Raw genomic sequence first — 16,053 nt, 5'->3', positions numbered from 1 at the left:
AGGCCTCTCCCAGAGTATTCCAGAACCATCCCCAACAATGCAAAGCATGATCTATACAGACTCCACCCAGGTGTTGTTCTAAAGCTGAACAAATTTGGAGAGGCAGGCAAGTGGCAGAAGAATGGGCTTTAAAGGTTGTATTTGGAGATAACATACCAGTTTTGTTTCTTCCCTATCTGGTCCAGGGAGGCAGCTCAGCACTTTCATCATGTTTCAGCAAGGAAAATCAAATTCAAGAAATTTTAGAGTGGGAAGCAACTTTAGCAAAGAGGGTTCACTTTTTTTTTTTCTTTTCCTGCGAGTGCAGTGGGTTGAATTCTTGGAGGCTTCAACTCTTTTTCTTCTCTAACAATTCATATCCTGGGAGCTGCTCCTTGGAACCAAGATTGCTTTCTGCTTATGCCAGTTGCTCTGCCATCCCTACTATGGAGCCATGAGTTCCCTTAGCCCTGGTCAAAAACCTTTCAATGAAGTGATTTTCAGCTGCCCAGATGTGTGTTATGATCTGAAGAAGAATAGGAGGCAAAGGAGGGCTGAATCACTGAGTCTACTCACAGGGCCACAACCTTCTAGGAGGCTGACAGACTTGAAGGAGAGCAGGTCTGAGATTCAGGGAGGTACTAAGGTCTGACTGCAATTCCAGAAAGAGGTCTGAGGACTTCCACTAGGAAGTAGTGGCTCCTGACCCTCTCCCTTCCCCACCTCAGGGTCTACAGCTTTCCCCTACTCTCTTACCAATCTGTGCTGGAACCCCCTGCATACCTGGTCCTCCAAACACCTCAGCTTTCTAAATCATTCAAGACAGGAGCCCCAAACCTCATTGTCTCACCTTTTATAGCCTGCCCTGGGCCCCAATACCAGATTTCTTGTCAGCTTACTAGCTTACTTGTTGAGGCTAAACCCTCAACTCAAAGGGTAGAGAGGATACATATTCCAATCTTTTTCTTTGAGGTTTGGGATTTACAAATCCACAGTGGATGTAGCTTTCTGCACATTGATTGACAATAAAGGCAGGCATGAAATATTCACCCAGGGCCACTCTCTCATACTAAATATTTAACACAACATTAGAGAAGGTTTTTTCCCAGACTTCGCCAGGCACCGGCTGGGCGGCTGGCGCACTGCTCACCACTCGTTTATGACTAATCGAGTCCCTTGCCGGCGGCAGCAGAGCAAGCCAAAGTTGGGACACTGGCTCATAGCTAAACTGCCTCACCTTTGGGAAACTTCAGCTACTCTTCCAGGGAGACTCTCTAAAGACAAACCTAAAAGGGAGCTCACCCAGCTCTAGCCAGAAAATAATCGAGTGGACTTCTTCAAACTCTTGTAAACAGGCGCTGACTTTGCGGGTTTGGAGGGGTAAGAGTCCCTGAGAGTTGGGGGCGAGAGTGGGATAATTCATTATTCTAGGTGAATCAGACGGTGGGTAAAGAAGTCCTCAATCTTAGCTGAGGCTGGTACTGATCACCAGGAAGAGGCAAAACCCCTATACTGAAAGCTCCCCTCCTTTCCCCAATCCTAGGGGGAAAAAGAGCAGCAGCTAGGAAAAAAAAAATACAATTACCCCCTCCCAGCCACCGCCCCCGCCCATCCCACCGCCCACCCCACCCCAACCCTCTCTCCCTCTCCTCTCTCTCTCTCTCTCTCTCTCTCTCTCTCTCTCTCTCCTTCTTTGCTCGCTCTGTGGAATGGAGAGGAGGGGAGTGAGGAGAGAAAAACGAATACAAATCTGCAATTGATTTTCATAATGTTTCTGCGGTGTTTGCAAACCAATCGCCTGAACGTCCCCGATCTTACCTAAGAGAGAGAACCCCTCCTACGTCTGCGAAGTGCTCCGAACTGATATATGACAATATCTACTTTGGATCACGTGCTCTCGGGAAGAGAAGACTACTAAGACGGATAACGCGTCATCTCGCCTTCCCAAATTTTTTTTCTCCCCCCCTCGCTAGACCGGGTCCAAAACCCTTCCAATCCGGAGCAGGGCAGGGAGAGGAGAACGATGTTTAACTCGGTCAACCTGGGCAACTTCTGCTCGCCGTCGCGCAAAGAGAGGGGCGCTGACTTCGGCGAGCGAGGGAGCTGCGCCTCTAACCTCTATCTGCCCAGTTGCACTTACTACGTGCCCGAGTTCTCCACGGTCTCCTCCTTCCTGCCCCAGGCCCCCCTCTCGTCAGATCTCCTATCCCTACTCGGCCCAAGTGCCTCCAGTCCGGGAGGTCTCCTACGGCCTGGAGCCATCCGGTAAGTGGCACCACCGGAACAGCTACTCCTCCTGCTATGCGGCGGCCGACGAGCTCATGCACCGGGAATGCCTGCCACCTTCCACCGTCACTGAGATCCTCATGAAAAACGAAGGTTCCTACGGCGGCCACCACCACCCCAGCGCCCCGCATGCTGCCCCCGCCGGCTTCTATTCCTCCGTCAACAAGAACAGTGTCCTGCCCCAAGCCTTCGATCGTTTCTTCGACAACGCCTACTGCGGTGGCGGAGATGCGCCCGCCGAGCCCCCCTGCTCGGGCAAGGGTGAGGCCAAGGGGGAGCCCGAGGCGCCGCCAGCCTCGGGACTGACGTCCCGGGCTGAGGCTGGTGCTGAGGCCGAGGCCGAGGAGGAGAACACGAATCCCAGCTCGTCTGGTTCGGCCCACTCGGCGACCAAGGAGCCGGCCAAGGGAGCCGCCCCCAGTAGGTAGCAGCGGCCGGGAACCGGCGGGCAGCGAGGGAGGGAGGAAGGGAGGGAGGGCTAGAGTAGGAGTGGGGTGTGTGGAGGGGGGGGGGAGGAAAGGCAAAAAGGCGCAGGGACAGCCTCGTGTTTTGGGTCAGTCCGATTTTATGTGGAGTTTTATAAGCATTCAAAGGATTTTATTATAACCTACAAAGCCCTCTCTCCCAACGACTCGACTTTTTTTTTTACGATGAAGAAGGGGTGGGGAATGAGGGAAAAGGGATCTTTGGAAAAGCCGGGTGACCCCCCTCCCCCCCCTCCTCCCCTGTTATCTCCCTCGGTCTGTGAAATTTTTAAAAGTGCCACCATTGCGGGCGATATTAACTTTGATCGTGAACTTAGAGGATCATTTAAGGAAGGATGGGGAGCCGGGCTGCCAGAGGGGGTGGGAGGGAGGAGGGGAGGGGTGGAGGGGGGAAGGGGAGGGCGAGGGGAAGACCGGGAGAAGAAACCCAGCGAGGGGGAAGAGGTGGTGGGGGAGATGCAGTGGAGCAGAACTTGAGACTCCCCCACACCCCCTCACCCACACCCAGCACGGAGGCGAGCCGAGGCTGCTTTACTTCTTTTGGAAAACTATGTTTGTAAATGTTCAAACTCTGTGTTTGTGGATCTCTGAACAGAGAAACCTGAGCCGCGGGGCGGGTTAGCGGCGGCTGGGGGACGGGGAGAGGCGGGTCGGAGCCGCGCTGCGCTCCAGGCGGGGGTCTCGGCGTTGCTCCTCGGTCTGCGGCCCCCGGTGTCGACCCAGCAAGGCAGTGTGCGCTCCAGGGGCTGCCGGATAGGCGGGCGTCCCGGGGCGCCAGAGTCCCCCCCCCCCCCCGCCTCCGGCCACACTCCCCAATTTTAACAAGAGGCTCTAAGGGTGTCTAAGTGTCTGCTCGCTGGTTTCCTCCTGCTCTGGTCCGATCTCACTTCTTCGCGCCGGTTTTCCGCGGTCCCCCCACCTTACACCTCCGGTTTCTGGGGGAGAGGGTAGTGGGCTTTCATAACCATTAGGACAGCTGCTTGTGAATGGCAGAGAACCGAAGGCGCACCGGCAGGCCCAAAGGGAAGCACATGGCCCCCGCGCAGGCTCTGCTTCCTCTCCTCCCTCTCCCCCACCCCCAGACCCTGTCAGCTAAAGCTCTAGCCTTGAGGGGAGGGGTGGGGGCCTCGGAGTGGCTCAGTGGCCCCAAGCTAAACCTTAGGGCTTGGGGGGTCGAGGCCTGCTCCCAGCGCTGCGGGGCCTGCAAAAGGAGAGCCTCCAGCCAGGCGGGAGGGCGGCCTGCAGGCTGGGGCTGGGAGAGGGGAGAAGGGCCGCTGAGCGCTCAGCGGGGCTGGGGTCGCCCAGGGTCTCACGTGTCTCTCTCCTCCCCCCTCCCCTCCTCGCACTTGCCCCCCTCCCCTCCCTCCAGACGCCCCCCGCACCCGCAAGAAGCGCTGCCCTTATTCGAAATTCCAGATCCGGGAACTGGAGAGAGAGTTTTTCTTCAACGTGTATATCAACAAAGAAAAGCGGCTGCAGCTGTCCCGGATGCTGAACCTGACGGACCGACAAGTGAAAATTTGGTTTCAGAACAGAAGGATGAAAGAAAAAAAACTGAGCAGAGATCGGCTGCAGTATTTTTCAGGAAATCCGCTGCTGTAACTGCAGACCGAGCCTTGTTTTTTTTTTTTTTTTTGAAAGGGGGGGGTAGGGAGCAGAGAGGGAGGGAAAAGGGGGAAATTATTTTATTTTATTTTTATTTTTTATTTTCTAATTCGTCGTTCGTTTTTTTTTCCGCCCCCCGGGGGTGGAAAACTGAACTGTGGCCAGGGCTGGCCCCCAACTGCCCGTGATTGGCATTCTCTCCAGGAACCCCCTTTACCTTGGGGTCTGACTCTCAACTGTAGAAACAGAGACCCGGCTGGCAAAGGAGGGTGGGGGGAGAATGAATGAAAGTGTCTGACCCACGGCGAGTGGATCCCGTTGGCGCGCCGAGACCCCAAGACTCTTTATTTAAAAGAAAACACACCTTGCGACAAAGTCTTGCTGCTCGGATTGGGTGGGGGAGGAGCCGGCGTGTGGGCGCCTGGGCGCCTGAGCCCAACAATCCTTGAACTAGAAACCTTCCCTTACCCAAGTGAAAAAGATTCGCTAAGACACCTTGTTTGAGCCAGAGGAGACCCCTCAGGCTCCCTGCCCTTACTTCCACTTGCCCCTCTACTAATGGAGAAGGGGGCAGCTAAATGTGATCCTGCCTTGCTGTGAAATACTTGTACCTTTGACTTGGTGTTAGGTGTGCAAAGTCTGTGTCCTACCTCTGTCTGCGCCCTGGCCCCGACCGAGCCTCCTAGAGCCCTCTTTTTTTTTTTTAATTTCATAATTGGTGCGTTGAGATGTCTTAACCTTTTAAAGCAGTGCCCTCCCCCCCCCCCATGGATTTACAGCTAGTCTATGCAGTTGTTACCTCCTTAAAAGAAAAAGATTGGGGTGGAGAGGAGATGGGATTGGGAGCCTCCCCTTGCTGGGGCCGGACTTTTTCCTTTTTTGTGTGTAAATAAATTTCATAAGTATTTCTTTCTATCCTGAGAGGATGGGGAGGACGCTCTGGAATGAGATTCAAATTCCTCATCTCTCTCCATGTGCGTGAGTGCGATGTGTATGTGTACATGTGCAATTCCCACCCTGATCCTGTCCCAGTGGGATTGCTGTGAATCACCCCCAACTCCGTGGCAAATAAAGATATTTCATTCTGTTCAATATTATGATTTTATTTGACCTTTTTATTAACCTCTCTCCTCTTAAAACCTTCCATGCTCCCAAGGTGGAGGAGGAGGAGGAGGAGGAGGAGGAGGAGGAGGAGGAGGAGGAGGAGGAGGAGGAGGAGGAGGAGGAGGAGGCAGGCATGAGAGCCTAGTAAGGGAGGACCCTCTTGCAGAGGTGAGGTAGGCCGGAGCTGGCCAGCCTAGAGTTGCTCTCTCCACTGGCAGGGCCAACAGTGTGGCAGTAGCTTGTTCCTGTAGCTTTATAAGCGAAGGACATTCCATGGCTCCTCCTGAGCTCTCTTCTCTCACGTGCAGCTCGAACTGAGTCCAAATGCCCAGCAAAGCTTTCCGTTTAAGTGCACATTTGTTGTGGAGTTAATTGTAACCATCATCAAATTTAAATTTATAGGAATTTTCTTGGCTCCACCACCCTCCTGCCAGATGTCTCCGTCTGTCTATGTTAAATGTGGAGGGTGGAGGGTAAGGCTTTCTCCTCTCTCTCTCTCTCTCTCTCTCTGTCTCTGTCTCTGTCTCCCCCCCCCCCAAATTTTAATATACAATTTTGAAGGACAGAGGGGAGAAGAGGAGAAATTAGTCCCTTCCTTGTCTTCTTTGCAGCCCCTGGGGTGGGGAGAAGTAGTGCCTGGCGCCTTCTCCTTTGGCACAAATGGCCAGGCTTCTTCAGACACAACCAGACACCTAGGCTGTGGCCATGCTGATGTTTATACATTAGGTGTCCCAGAATAGAAAACCTCAGAGATGTGTTTTGTAGGAACTGACATAAAGTAGGGCACTGGGGAAGGAGGTGAGCTGTAGGGACAGTCAGCGCACCAGTCTGTATTTGCTGCATGTTTCTTCTGTGTAAAGATTATTATGATCCTTTGGGCATTTTCTGTATTCGTTGTCTGAGGGCAGAGGTTCTGGACTGATTCATCTTTTCCCCTCTTTCCTCTTGTGTGATTCAAAATGTTTTTGTCACTGCAGTTCTGTGGGATAAAAGGGAAAAGCACTGAGTAGATTGAGTCTAGAGCCTGTTGTTTTTGATGGCAGGGGTCCTTGCAGCTGAGGTGTCTGAGTCTTTATTTGTAAATGTGAGTTTTTGAGACAAGATTTGTCAACACAAGCATTGCATTATTTAAGGCAGTGTGCCTAGGTGTGCATGTGAGGAGGAATCCTGCTTACACACTTTTGGCTATAGTATGGAATACCTTTCACCACATGCACATCTAAAATGTGTGTCCTCCATACGGTGTAACCACTGGCTGTGTTTAATGAGTGTGGTCAGGAATGCAATTGAGGATCCTCTGTATGTGTATGCACACGTGCATGCATATGTATGTGTGTAAGAGGCAGGGTGATACACACACATATGTTTCTAGTATGATGTTTATCCACTAGCTAGTTATATTAAGGTTTGTTACCCTCCCAGCCATGTCTACTATTAAATAAGATGGTGATAACTTGATAGAATAAACCAGTTTATAAAGCAAATTGTTAACCTCCAAAAGGCTTTGGACTTTGAAGGAAAATATTTTAAACTGGCAGCTACCGTTTTCCCTGCATTGTGGAGCCCAGAAAAGAGCTTCAGATACAGAAGAGCATCCTGAAGGAAGGTTTGAGAAACACAAAGACTTCTGTGGCGCAAGCCCAGGAACCTGCCAGTCTTTGGTGACCTTCTAAAAGGTGGAGGAGAGGCTTTGTAGCCCCCAAACCAATCCACCTTCAGCCTCCTGGTATGTCCAGCCCCCCTTACTGTCCAGGGGCACTCTGGGCTCAACCTCTTGGGGTAATCCCCTCCAGCCGCAGCGCTGCCTGGGAACAAAAGATCTTCGTCTAGACGCCGCCATAAAGTGCCCCCCGCGCCTCTAAACCCAGTTTCATTTCGCCCTTAACGACCCAGTCTGGCCTGTGTTAGAAAACGCTTCCGCCCTAAATAGTAAACAAACTCAACAGTGGATGGTCTCCCTCTCCCAGCAAGCACACCCCAGACCCCCCTCCCACCCCATCATCCCTTTACCCCCACATTTTCCCTCTTTTCCTCTAGCTGTTCTTAGCTCCCAGCTCCCCACCCCACCCCCAAGTAAATAAACCAGAGGCCGAGTTCAAAGTTTCCCAGAGCTGAGGAGGAATGTTGGTTGTAAAAATCCAAGTTTATAGCGCACGTGGGAGTTTACAAGGGTATTAAGTGGTGTGGGCTAAGAGAGCACTCTGGGCCCCTCCCCCTCCCACTATGGGCTTTGGGGGTGCAAGGGGAGCCAGGGGTACTTGACATGAGAAGTGGGCTTGGTATAGCCTTGGATTTGGAGTTTCTTTGTTACTCAGACCCTAGGTTGCTGGGGAAGATAGTACTGCAAGAGTCCTTAGAGGTGGGCTCATAACACTCCACTGAAATCTATCTCTAAGAGCTCATGGGTTCTAGATGCCCCCCTATGGAGGGGTTGGGGAACTCTGTTTGGCAGGAAGTGAAAGAAAAGGTACAGAGTTGGTGTGTGGACAGATTTAGGGTTGCCTTCAGCGCCTGAACCAAAGGGAAAGAGGCCACCTTTGAACTAATTTCTCGAGTGGACTGAGAAAGGGCTTTTCTCACCAAGGCAAAGGAGAACTTTGAACTTCAAGAGAGTCAAGGGCACCACCCCTTCCTCCCTCCCCACCTCAGGAATCTGGAGGGCAATTCCTTCTAGGCCAATATTCCCTGAAGGGGGCAATCTCTAGGGTTTCCTGGAGTTCTAGGGCTGGAGAGGGCTCTTGGCTCAACCCTCCCTACTCCGAGCCCGCCAGAACACAGTGCACGCGACTATACTCTTTATTATTCACATAAACCTTTGCAAAAGGCAACGCCTGGGAAGTTTTTATAACTTTGTTTGGCATAAAACGTTTTACAAGATTCCCCCTCCCTTTGAAAAAAAAAAAGCTTGAAAGTTTAGGTGTGCCATAGGGTGAGATCTCTTGAAAGAGGAACAAGAGGGACTCTGGAGCTCTATTATGTGGGGGTGGGGGTGCCTCTTTTTGCTGAAGGCAAAAAGGCTTGGATGTCGGCCAGCCCTTTTTGAGGTTCACCTTGGCTTTGGGGGCTGCCAGAGACCAGAAGCTGCAGGCCTTCAAGACAATCCTGTGTATTATGCATTTGAGATCCACCCTTTATAGACCACCAAAGTTTGTACAATGCCAGCCAGCCAAGACTGTCTCATGCCCTGTTCTCCTTCAGGCAACATTCTCATTCTCATTCTCATTCTCTCTCTCTCTCTCTCTCTTTCTCTCTCTCTCTCTCTCTCTCTCTCTCTCTCTCTCTCTCTCACACACACACACACACACACACACACACACACAGCCCACTGCATAGAATGGAGAAATCCTATAACCTTGACCCAGACTGCTGATTTTGGAGGGTTTCTACACACATACCCTTGCCGCCTGTGAGGTCAAAAATGGGTGTGAAGAAACAATCCAAAATGCCAAGAAACTCTTGCCCAGAGCGTACAGTTGTTGCAGAATCCAAAGAGACAGAGGCCAGCAGGGCTGCAGTCCAGGAACACAGAGAACAAAGGTGCTCATGTCCAGGACGTGGCCTTTGGGCTGCCAAGCCCACAGACGACCCCTTCAACTTGCCCTCCACCTTCAACTGACAGAACGCAGTTCCCTCATTTCCTCTGGCTCCAGTCTTGGGGGCACCAAGCTGAAGTCTGGCAAATTTAGCCTCTAGCTCAGGAGTCAGAACCAACATGAGGGAATTGTTGCCAAATGCAGGCCTAGTGGACAAAACTCCTCGGATATGGAGGAAAAGAAGCTACCTGACCTCAGGAAACTGGCACTTCAAGGAAGCCTTCAGCATTCGTAGGGATGAGCCCCAGAGCTGGCTTTTCCTCCCCTTGAATGGCGGCTGCTGGGGCCTGACCGCTGGCCCACCGGCCGGCCGCCGGCTGACTGGAAGTTGTATACTTTGCCTTGTGAGGCTGAGGCAGAAGGTCAACTCCAAGCCTGAGCAGCTAGAATGGGGAAGCATGTGATGGAGCGGGGCGTTTTTCCTTCTCTGAGCCCAGCGCAAGCTGGGAGAAAAAGAAAAAAAAACTTAGGGAAGAAAGTCAAGAGGAAGAAAGGAATTAAGGAGAGAAAAAAGCACAAGAATAAATTAAAAACAAAGAAAGAAGAAAAAAGAGAACATAGGAAATTAAGGAAAATAACAAAAAATTTTAAGACAGGGTTAGAAAGAGAAAGGGAAAAATGAAATACACAGAGGGATGAGAGAAAGAAAAACTGAGAAAGAAACAAATAGAAAGGAGGACGAAAAAGAATAAAGAAAGAAAAATGATAGCAAAGGGAAGAAGGAAGTTAAAAAGAGAGAAGAAAAAGGAAAGAAGGAAGGAAAGAAAGAAGAGCTAGATGGGGGGGGGGGGAAGCAAAAAAAAAAAAACCTCAGATCTTCAAAAAGGAATTTAGCTCCTTGAAGAAGAATGGGGTTCCTGAGGAAGAAAGGGGTTCGAAGCAGCCCAGCAACCAACACTGGATGGAAATCTGATCTACAGGGACAACTTTGAAACAAACCATTAAAGTGGGGACCAGGGCCTTCCCCCCCAAGACATCCTGTCCTCTGGCTCCTCCTTTCAAAGCTACTCTTGGAGGCCTTTGCAGTCTGGTTTCGATTCAGGAGGCAATCTTAAAATAGCTGATCGGCTTCAGCTGGGCCGGACAGCCGTCGGGCTGACGCGGGTTATCAGACTTCAGGATTTGTGGATCTCTACCAGCACTTTGGGTAAAAGTGATTATTTGTGGCTGGGTACACACAAGGAAGTGCAAGTCGAACATTTGTATAGATGCGAAACTCCATAGTCTCTGGACATAAATGTGTCCAATGTTCAGATGTGAGGGGAATTCTGCTGGCCAGGCTGCTTAGGGAACTGAGATCAGAGCGAGGTAGAGAAGTGAGGCCCCTATAACTACCCACAGCCTCTCACCTCCGTACCTGTTTGAAAGCCCTTTCTTGTTTTCTTTTCTTTTTTTTCCGGAACCTCTGTTTATCTCATTTTTCCTGGGATTCTCCTGCTCCCATTTCAATTAGGGCAGAGTCTGGAACTAGTGAAGAAAAGCAAATCGTTCTTTCAAGATTTAGGAAGAGAATGATTCATCTCGGCCTCCAAAACAAGAGGGGGGGAAATCCTTGCAATTACTGGTGTGGTTTTGCTTTTCATTTTGTTTGAAGAGATTTCATTAAATACATTTTGTTTTAATTCTATTTTATTATTCCACCCCAAAGGCATAGAAACATTTCCTTTTTGACTTCATCTTCTAAATTTCCCAGATGACTTCCTTAACCTTTTGGGGAAAATGCCAACAATTTTTAATTGGAGAAATCAGGGTGCTTCGGGGAGGGGGTGATTTGAAGGCTACCTACCTCCTGGAAGACAGCCGAGCTTTCTTTCTGGTCACTTTTTCTTTCTGGTCTTTTTGAGCACTCTACTTTCCTGGTGGTTTTCCTTCAGTACTCCTAGCACCCCAGGCCGTGCGGAGTCGCTGGGCACTCCTGGAGCAAACCAGGAGCTCTGGACCCTCCTGGGCTCATGCTCAGACTCACAGGCGGCAGGAGGCCTAGTCTGGCCTTCCTGCCTCCTTAGGGTCTAGGTACCCCCTATGCGCCGCCGGAAGAGCAAAAAGGGTTCCCCTTGCGCTGCTGGAAGAGCAAAAAGGGTCTGAGCTTTTACCCTTGGGGCAGGTGGGCTTTGTAGAGTCATAGGCATAATCTAAGCCCCATTCTGGTTCGTGGGCCTATAGATTTTTACTTCTCTAAATTGAGGTTAAAAAGGGGGAGCCCTGGAGTCAGGCAAAGGCTCTGCTCTCATAATACAATGAGCAAGTTGGAGATAGCAACAGAGACTTCCTTGTAGATGCGAGTCCAGTGCCACCGGGAGTGAGAGGGGCTCAGTAGGCAGAGCCCGCTAGGCACGCCAGGCAGCGATGCAGGCTGAAGGCGGGTGGCTGTGGCGGTCTGCATGCCTTTGAACGCCAGTCCTGGACAATAGGAAGCTTGCTGCCTTTGCTCGTGGCCTCGGGAAAGATAAGCTCAAGGGGGCAGGCCCCGGACCCAGACTAGGCTGGACTTCCCCTGAACCCACACAAATGCTCCCTTCGTCAAGCCCCCACATTCACCCTTTCTTTCTTCCTTTTACTTCCACTAAGGCAGAGACCTCAGTGTGCAAAAACCCCAACAAGTTACTCAAGTCTGAGTCCGAGCATGCTCTTATTTAACAGCGCAGGATTTTTGTTCATCTTGAGTAATTAGAGGCAAACATTTGTCCCACCGGGGGTCCCACTTAGGCTGATGAATTTGATTTCTTGTTTCATTAATGGGCCGTGTTTATCATACTTCTAATTATTTCAACTTTAAACACTATTTGTTCTTGTGAGGAGGTAGGAGTTGAGGCGGGGTCTCCCGGGGGTATTCTTTTCCATTAATAGTGGCAGGGATTCTCCAGTGACTTCACCCCCCTCCCCATGAAAAAGGTGAGAGGTGAGAGATAGGGTTGGGGTGGGGAGTCAGGCTGGTAGGGAGAAACAGGCCAGAGGCCAAGTGATTGCTTCTCTCCTGCTGGCACCCCCCCTTATGGGGGCTTTTTTTTTTTTAGCAGAATTTTATAATTTATCTATGTTCCCCTTCTTCTTCTGATCCTCACAACAAACTCCCATGCTGGGCTCTAATCAGTTCTTTGCAAGGCTTTTCCCCTTCTCACCCTCAGCCCAGTCCAGATTGGCCTGGGTTGAGACTTAGGTGGGACAGTCATGGCCCCTCGCTAAAGCTAAGAAAAATAGAGGCGGCTAAGCGGCACCTGACTACAGGGGAAGGGGCCCCACAGCACCCTAAAATAGGGGACAGGGCAGGGAACAGAGATGACAAAACTCCATGGAAGGCACACTAGGCAGGAAAATAAAGGAGAAGTGAAAGGGGGGGAGGGAACCCCCCAAAGTCATATAATTCTCAATTGCTTTGGTCTTTAATTTCATCGTCCCATAAATGAGGAAATATCAGTTCCCATACTAAATTTTTATCCCCAGCTGATAAATATGACGGGAAATTTTCGTTGGGTCCTCATAAAAGGGAACGGTTTCGATCAAACTGGTGGAGAAAGACTTATGCAGATAATACAAACAGAGTGGCCATAAAGGCTCGGCTGTTTCCCGCGGGATGGGCGGTGGGACAAATGGCTCTTTGGATTGACTGCTATCTGGGCTGTCTCAAGTCTGGTCTGGGGCCTAAATAGCCTAACCTTGCCCTGGGGAACCCCCATGCTGAGGCCATGGCGACCCCTGCAAATAAAAACACAAAACTATTTCAAATTTTCTCCCCGCCGGCCTGCAAGGAAGTCAAGCCGCTCCACATTTCCCTCCCATTTTCCTAAGAGGGAATAGATCCTTAAGCCTTCTCTTTGAATCCCTAGTTCAGGGAATTCGGAGGCTACCTTCCAGAAGTCCTCCTCTTCCAGCCTCGCTAGCGTGGGCCTCCCTTCCAGCGGTTTAAGCCTACTGTTTATCCCTGCGGGAGCATTCGGCACACGGGTGCGATCCTAGTGAGGCTCCAGGTCTCCTGGAAGTTGAGAGCCTGGGCTCGGTCCAGGAGAAAATGTAGGACTACCGGAAAGACAAGTAATTCTCCCGATTCCGTTTCCTGAGGAAGGGGTGGAGAATTTAGTTCGCTTTGGGAGAAAGGCGTCGGAGAAACAGAAAGAACTGTTTCAAACATACATTTCCCCTAATTTTCTTTCCTTTATTAAACAACAACAGCAACAAGAACAACAAAATTAGACTGGCCTGCCTGTCTTCTGCTTTCCAAGAGGTTCCCAGCCCAATCGCTCAGAAAAGGGCTCTTCTCTGGGTCGGATTTGGTTAAGTCTCCTGTTCTCCTTATTTCCGTGTTCATGTAAGATTCCCCCCAACCTGATGTAGGCTCCCACAGGTTCCGATCTTTCTCTCCAGGACCATTCCGGGTTTTAGTGGGGGCAAGGTCAAGCGGAAAGGGAGGACCTCCGGCCTGGAGCAAAAGCAGCCGAACCCGCTCCAAGGCCAAAGCCGTGAGACGGGGATCCAAAACTGTCCGCCCAGCCAGGCCCCAGGCCGTGAGCTCCAGGGGCAGGAGCCGGGTACCTTTAGTCTCAGGCTTCCTCCTCCAGGGGTTTCCAGGTCCTTTCCCCCGGCAGCCCTGAAGTGACCGTGACCCCCCTCCCTGGCCTGATTCCTAGTCAGTCTCACAGGGAACTTGCCACTCAATCAGCCTCCAACACCCGCAAAAGCAGTCTCCCAAGCTCCCATACCTAGGGAGTAATTGCACCCTGGGAACGGGATGCAAGGGAGCAGAAACTTTAGCCCTCTTTTGAAATTCTTTAACTTTCTCTTCCATTCTTTGCCTACTGGAACGCTATCATCCCACCCCCCCAAAAAAAACCTTCCCCCGGTGCCCACCCCCAAGAGAAGCAGCAGCGGCAGGGGCAGGGTGGCGAAGAGAGAGCAAAAAAAAAAAAAAGAGAGAGAGAGAGAAGTGAGGAGAGGGGGAAAGAAGTACCTGAGTCCTGTCTTGACCTTTTAATTTTGAATTTGACTGTTTTGAGCCCAGAGTTGCCTCGCGCTCTCCCTCTCTTCCCGCATCCCCCCCCCTTCGCCCCCCCTTCTCCCCAGAAGTTACAGGCTGGTTCCCGGGTAAACAAACCCCACTCTCCCCAGAATCCACCCGCCCCCCCTTCCATCTCCCTCTACCCTCCCCTCCCTATTGCCCCTTGCTGCCCCGGGGGCGCTTCCTTTGTTTGCAGGGAAGGGCTCCGGTGCCCCTACCCGCAGGCAGCTGCTAGGTGGCGCTGTTACTCCACGCTGCGCGCTCCGCCTGCCGACAACTTGACCCCGCTGACGTCACGGCCGTCTGAATCATCAAGGCCATTTTCAAATCCCATTGGTCTAGCCGTCACATGGTGAGGACCGAATGCGCGGATAATTATGGAGCTGATATTTCCACCCCCCCTCCCCTTCTTTTTTCCTCCCGCCCCTCCAACCGATTCCCTCCCCCCCCCCTTCCCGGATGGGGGAGAGGGGAAAAAAAAAGATGTCAGCTCCTCCGCTGTAGTATTGCTCCTTAAAAACCCCTCTCTCTGAAAATGACATGCCCTCGCAATGTAACTCCGAACTCGTACGGGGAGCCCTTGGCTGCGCCCGGCGGAGGAGAGCGCTATAGCCGGGGCGCAGGCATGTATATGCAATCGGGGAGTGACTTCAACTGCGGGGTGATGAGGGGCTGCGGGCTCGCACCCTCGCTCTCCAAGAGGGACGAGGGAGGCAGCCCCAACCTCGCCCTCAACACCTACCCGTCCTACCTCTCGCAGCTGGACTCCTGGGGCGACCCCAAAGCCGCCTACCGCCTGGAACAACCTGTTGGCAGGCCGCTGTCCTCCTGCTCCTACCCACCTAGTGTCAAGGAGGAGAATGTCTGCTGCATGTACAGCGCAGAGAAGCGGGCGAAAAGTGGCCCCGAGGCAGCCCTCTACTCTCACCCCCTGCCGGAGTCCTGCCTCGGGGAGCACGAGGTGCCGGTGCCCAGCTACTACCGCGCCAGCCCCAGCTACTCGGCCCTGGACAAGACGCCCCATTGCGCCGGGGCCACCGACTTCGAAGCCCCCTTTGAGCAGCAGCGGGCCGGTCTCAACCCGCGCGCCGAACATCTGGAATCGCCTCAGCTTGGGGGCAAAGTGAGTTTCCCTGAGACCCCCAAGTCCGACAGCCAGACCCCCAGCCCCAACGAGATCAAGACGGAGCAGAGCCTGGCGGGCCCCAAAGGCAGCCCCTCGGAAAGCGAGAAGGAGAGAGCCAAGGCCGCCGACTCCAGTCCAGACACCTCGGATAACGAAGCGAAAGGTAAGGCCGCCTGGGCCGCGCGGGGTGCCCTCCCCGGCCTGGGGCGCTGGGACACTTGGTCTTCGCGATCAGAAAAAGGGGACGGGAGAGGAAGGTTGGGCCTTTGGCCTCGGGAATGCGAGGTCTCTCCATTGACCCCCGGCTTGTGGCTGGTGCCTGCTAAGCGCTAGACCGGTGGCGCGTCATTTAGCTGGGGAAGGTAAGAGGCGACGTGGAGGTGCAGAGCCTGGGGGGCCTTGGGTGTTAAGGCAGGGGCGGTGCGCAGTACCAGCACGCTGCGGGTGCCCTGAGCTACCCAGGACGGGTGAACGTTTCCGGACCGCATGCTGGCTTGGCTTTCTCCAGGCTCGTGTCCTGAGGGGGACTGGTGTCCCCCACTCAGGTCAGACTCCAACACACATAGACACACACATACCCACCCACACACAAAAAGCTTAAAATGGCGTTCTCCGGGCCAGGGACTTAGGGAAGGATTAGTAAAATAAGAGATTGTTCCTCAGTGCATTTTCTCCGTTGAAATTTGTTTACTGCGAAATGCAGTGTGTTGTTTGTGGATCTGATTTGTGCGTGCTGTTTGGGCTCCTGCGGTTTCTGGCTGGGCCAGGGGGCCTTGGGCAGCTAGGCTGAAGCCGGAAGAGGTGGAGGTGGAGGGCTGCCTGCCACATCTCTCCCCTCCTCCAGATGCCTGGCTTGGAGATGGCGTTGGAACAGGGCATTTGAAA

General features: G+C 52.3%; 2 protein-coding genes across 3 annotated transcripts in view; both read left to right on the top strand.

Annotated features, from left to right (window-relative positions):
• The first annotated feature begins 1,763 nt into the window (after positions 1-1,763).
• Hoxc11 (homeobox C11) lies at positions 1,764-4,434 on the top strand. The gene is given in 3 exon segments (XM_048363050.1): positions 1,764-2,164; positions 2,166-2,685; positions 4,120-4,434. Coding segments are annotated over 3 exon segments (915 nt in total). The 5' UTR covers positions 1,764-2,002; the 3' UTR covers positions 4,353-4,434.
• A 10,011-nt stretch (positions 4,435-14,445) lies between these two features.
• The window catches only part of Hoxc10 (homeobox C10), a 68,574-nt gene continuing 66,966 nt past the window's right edge, over positions 14,446-16,053 (top strand). For both annotated transcript variants that reach the window (XM_048363031.1, XM_048363020.1), the window contains exon 1: positions 14,446-15,331. In XM_048363031.1, coding sequence (XP_048218988.1) covers positions 14,578-15,331 — 754 coding nt within the window. In that variant the 5' untranslated portion in view covers positions 14,446-14,577. The remainder of the gene's footprint in view (positions 15,332-16,053) is intronic.

This window comes from Perognathus longimembris, chromosome 1, assembly GCF_023159225.1.
Source record: "Perognathus longimembris pacificus isolate PPM17 chromosome 1, ASM2315922v1, whole genome shotgun sequence".
Classification (NCBI taxonomy): domain Eukaryota; kingdom Metazoa; phylum Chordata; class Mammalia; order Rodentia; family Heteromyidae; genus Perognathus; species Perognathus longimembris.
Note: the sequence above shows the minus strand (reverse complement) of the source record. Positions and strands in the feature narration are given on the sequence as shown.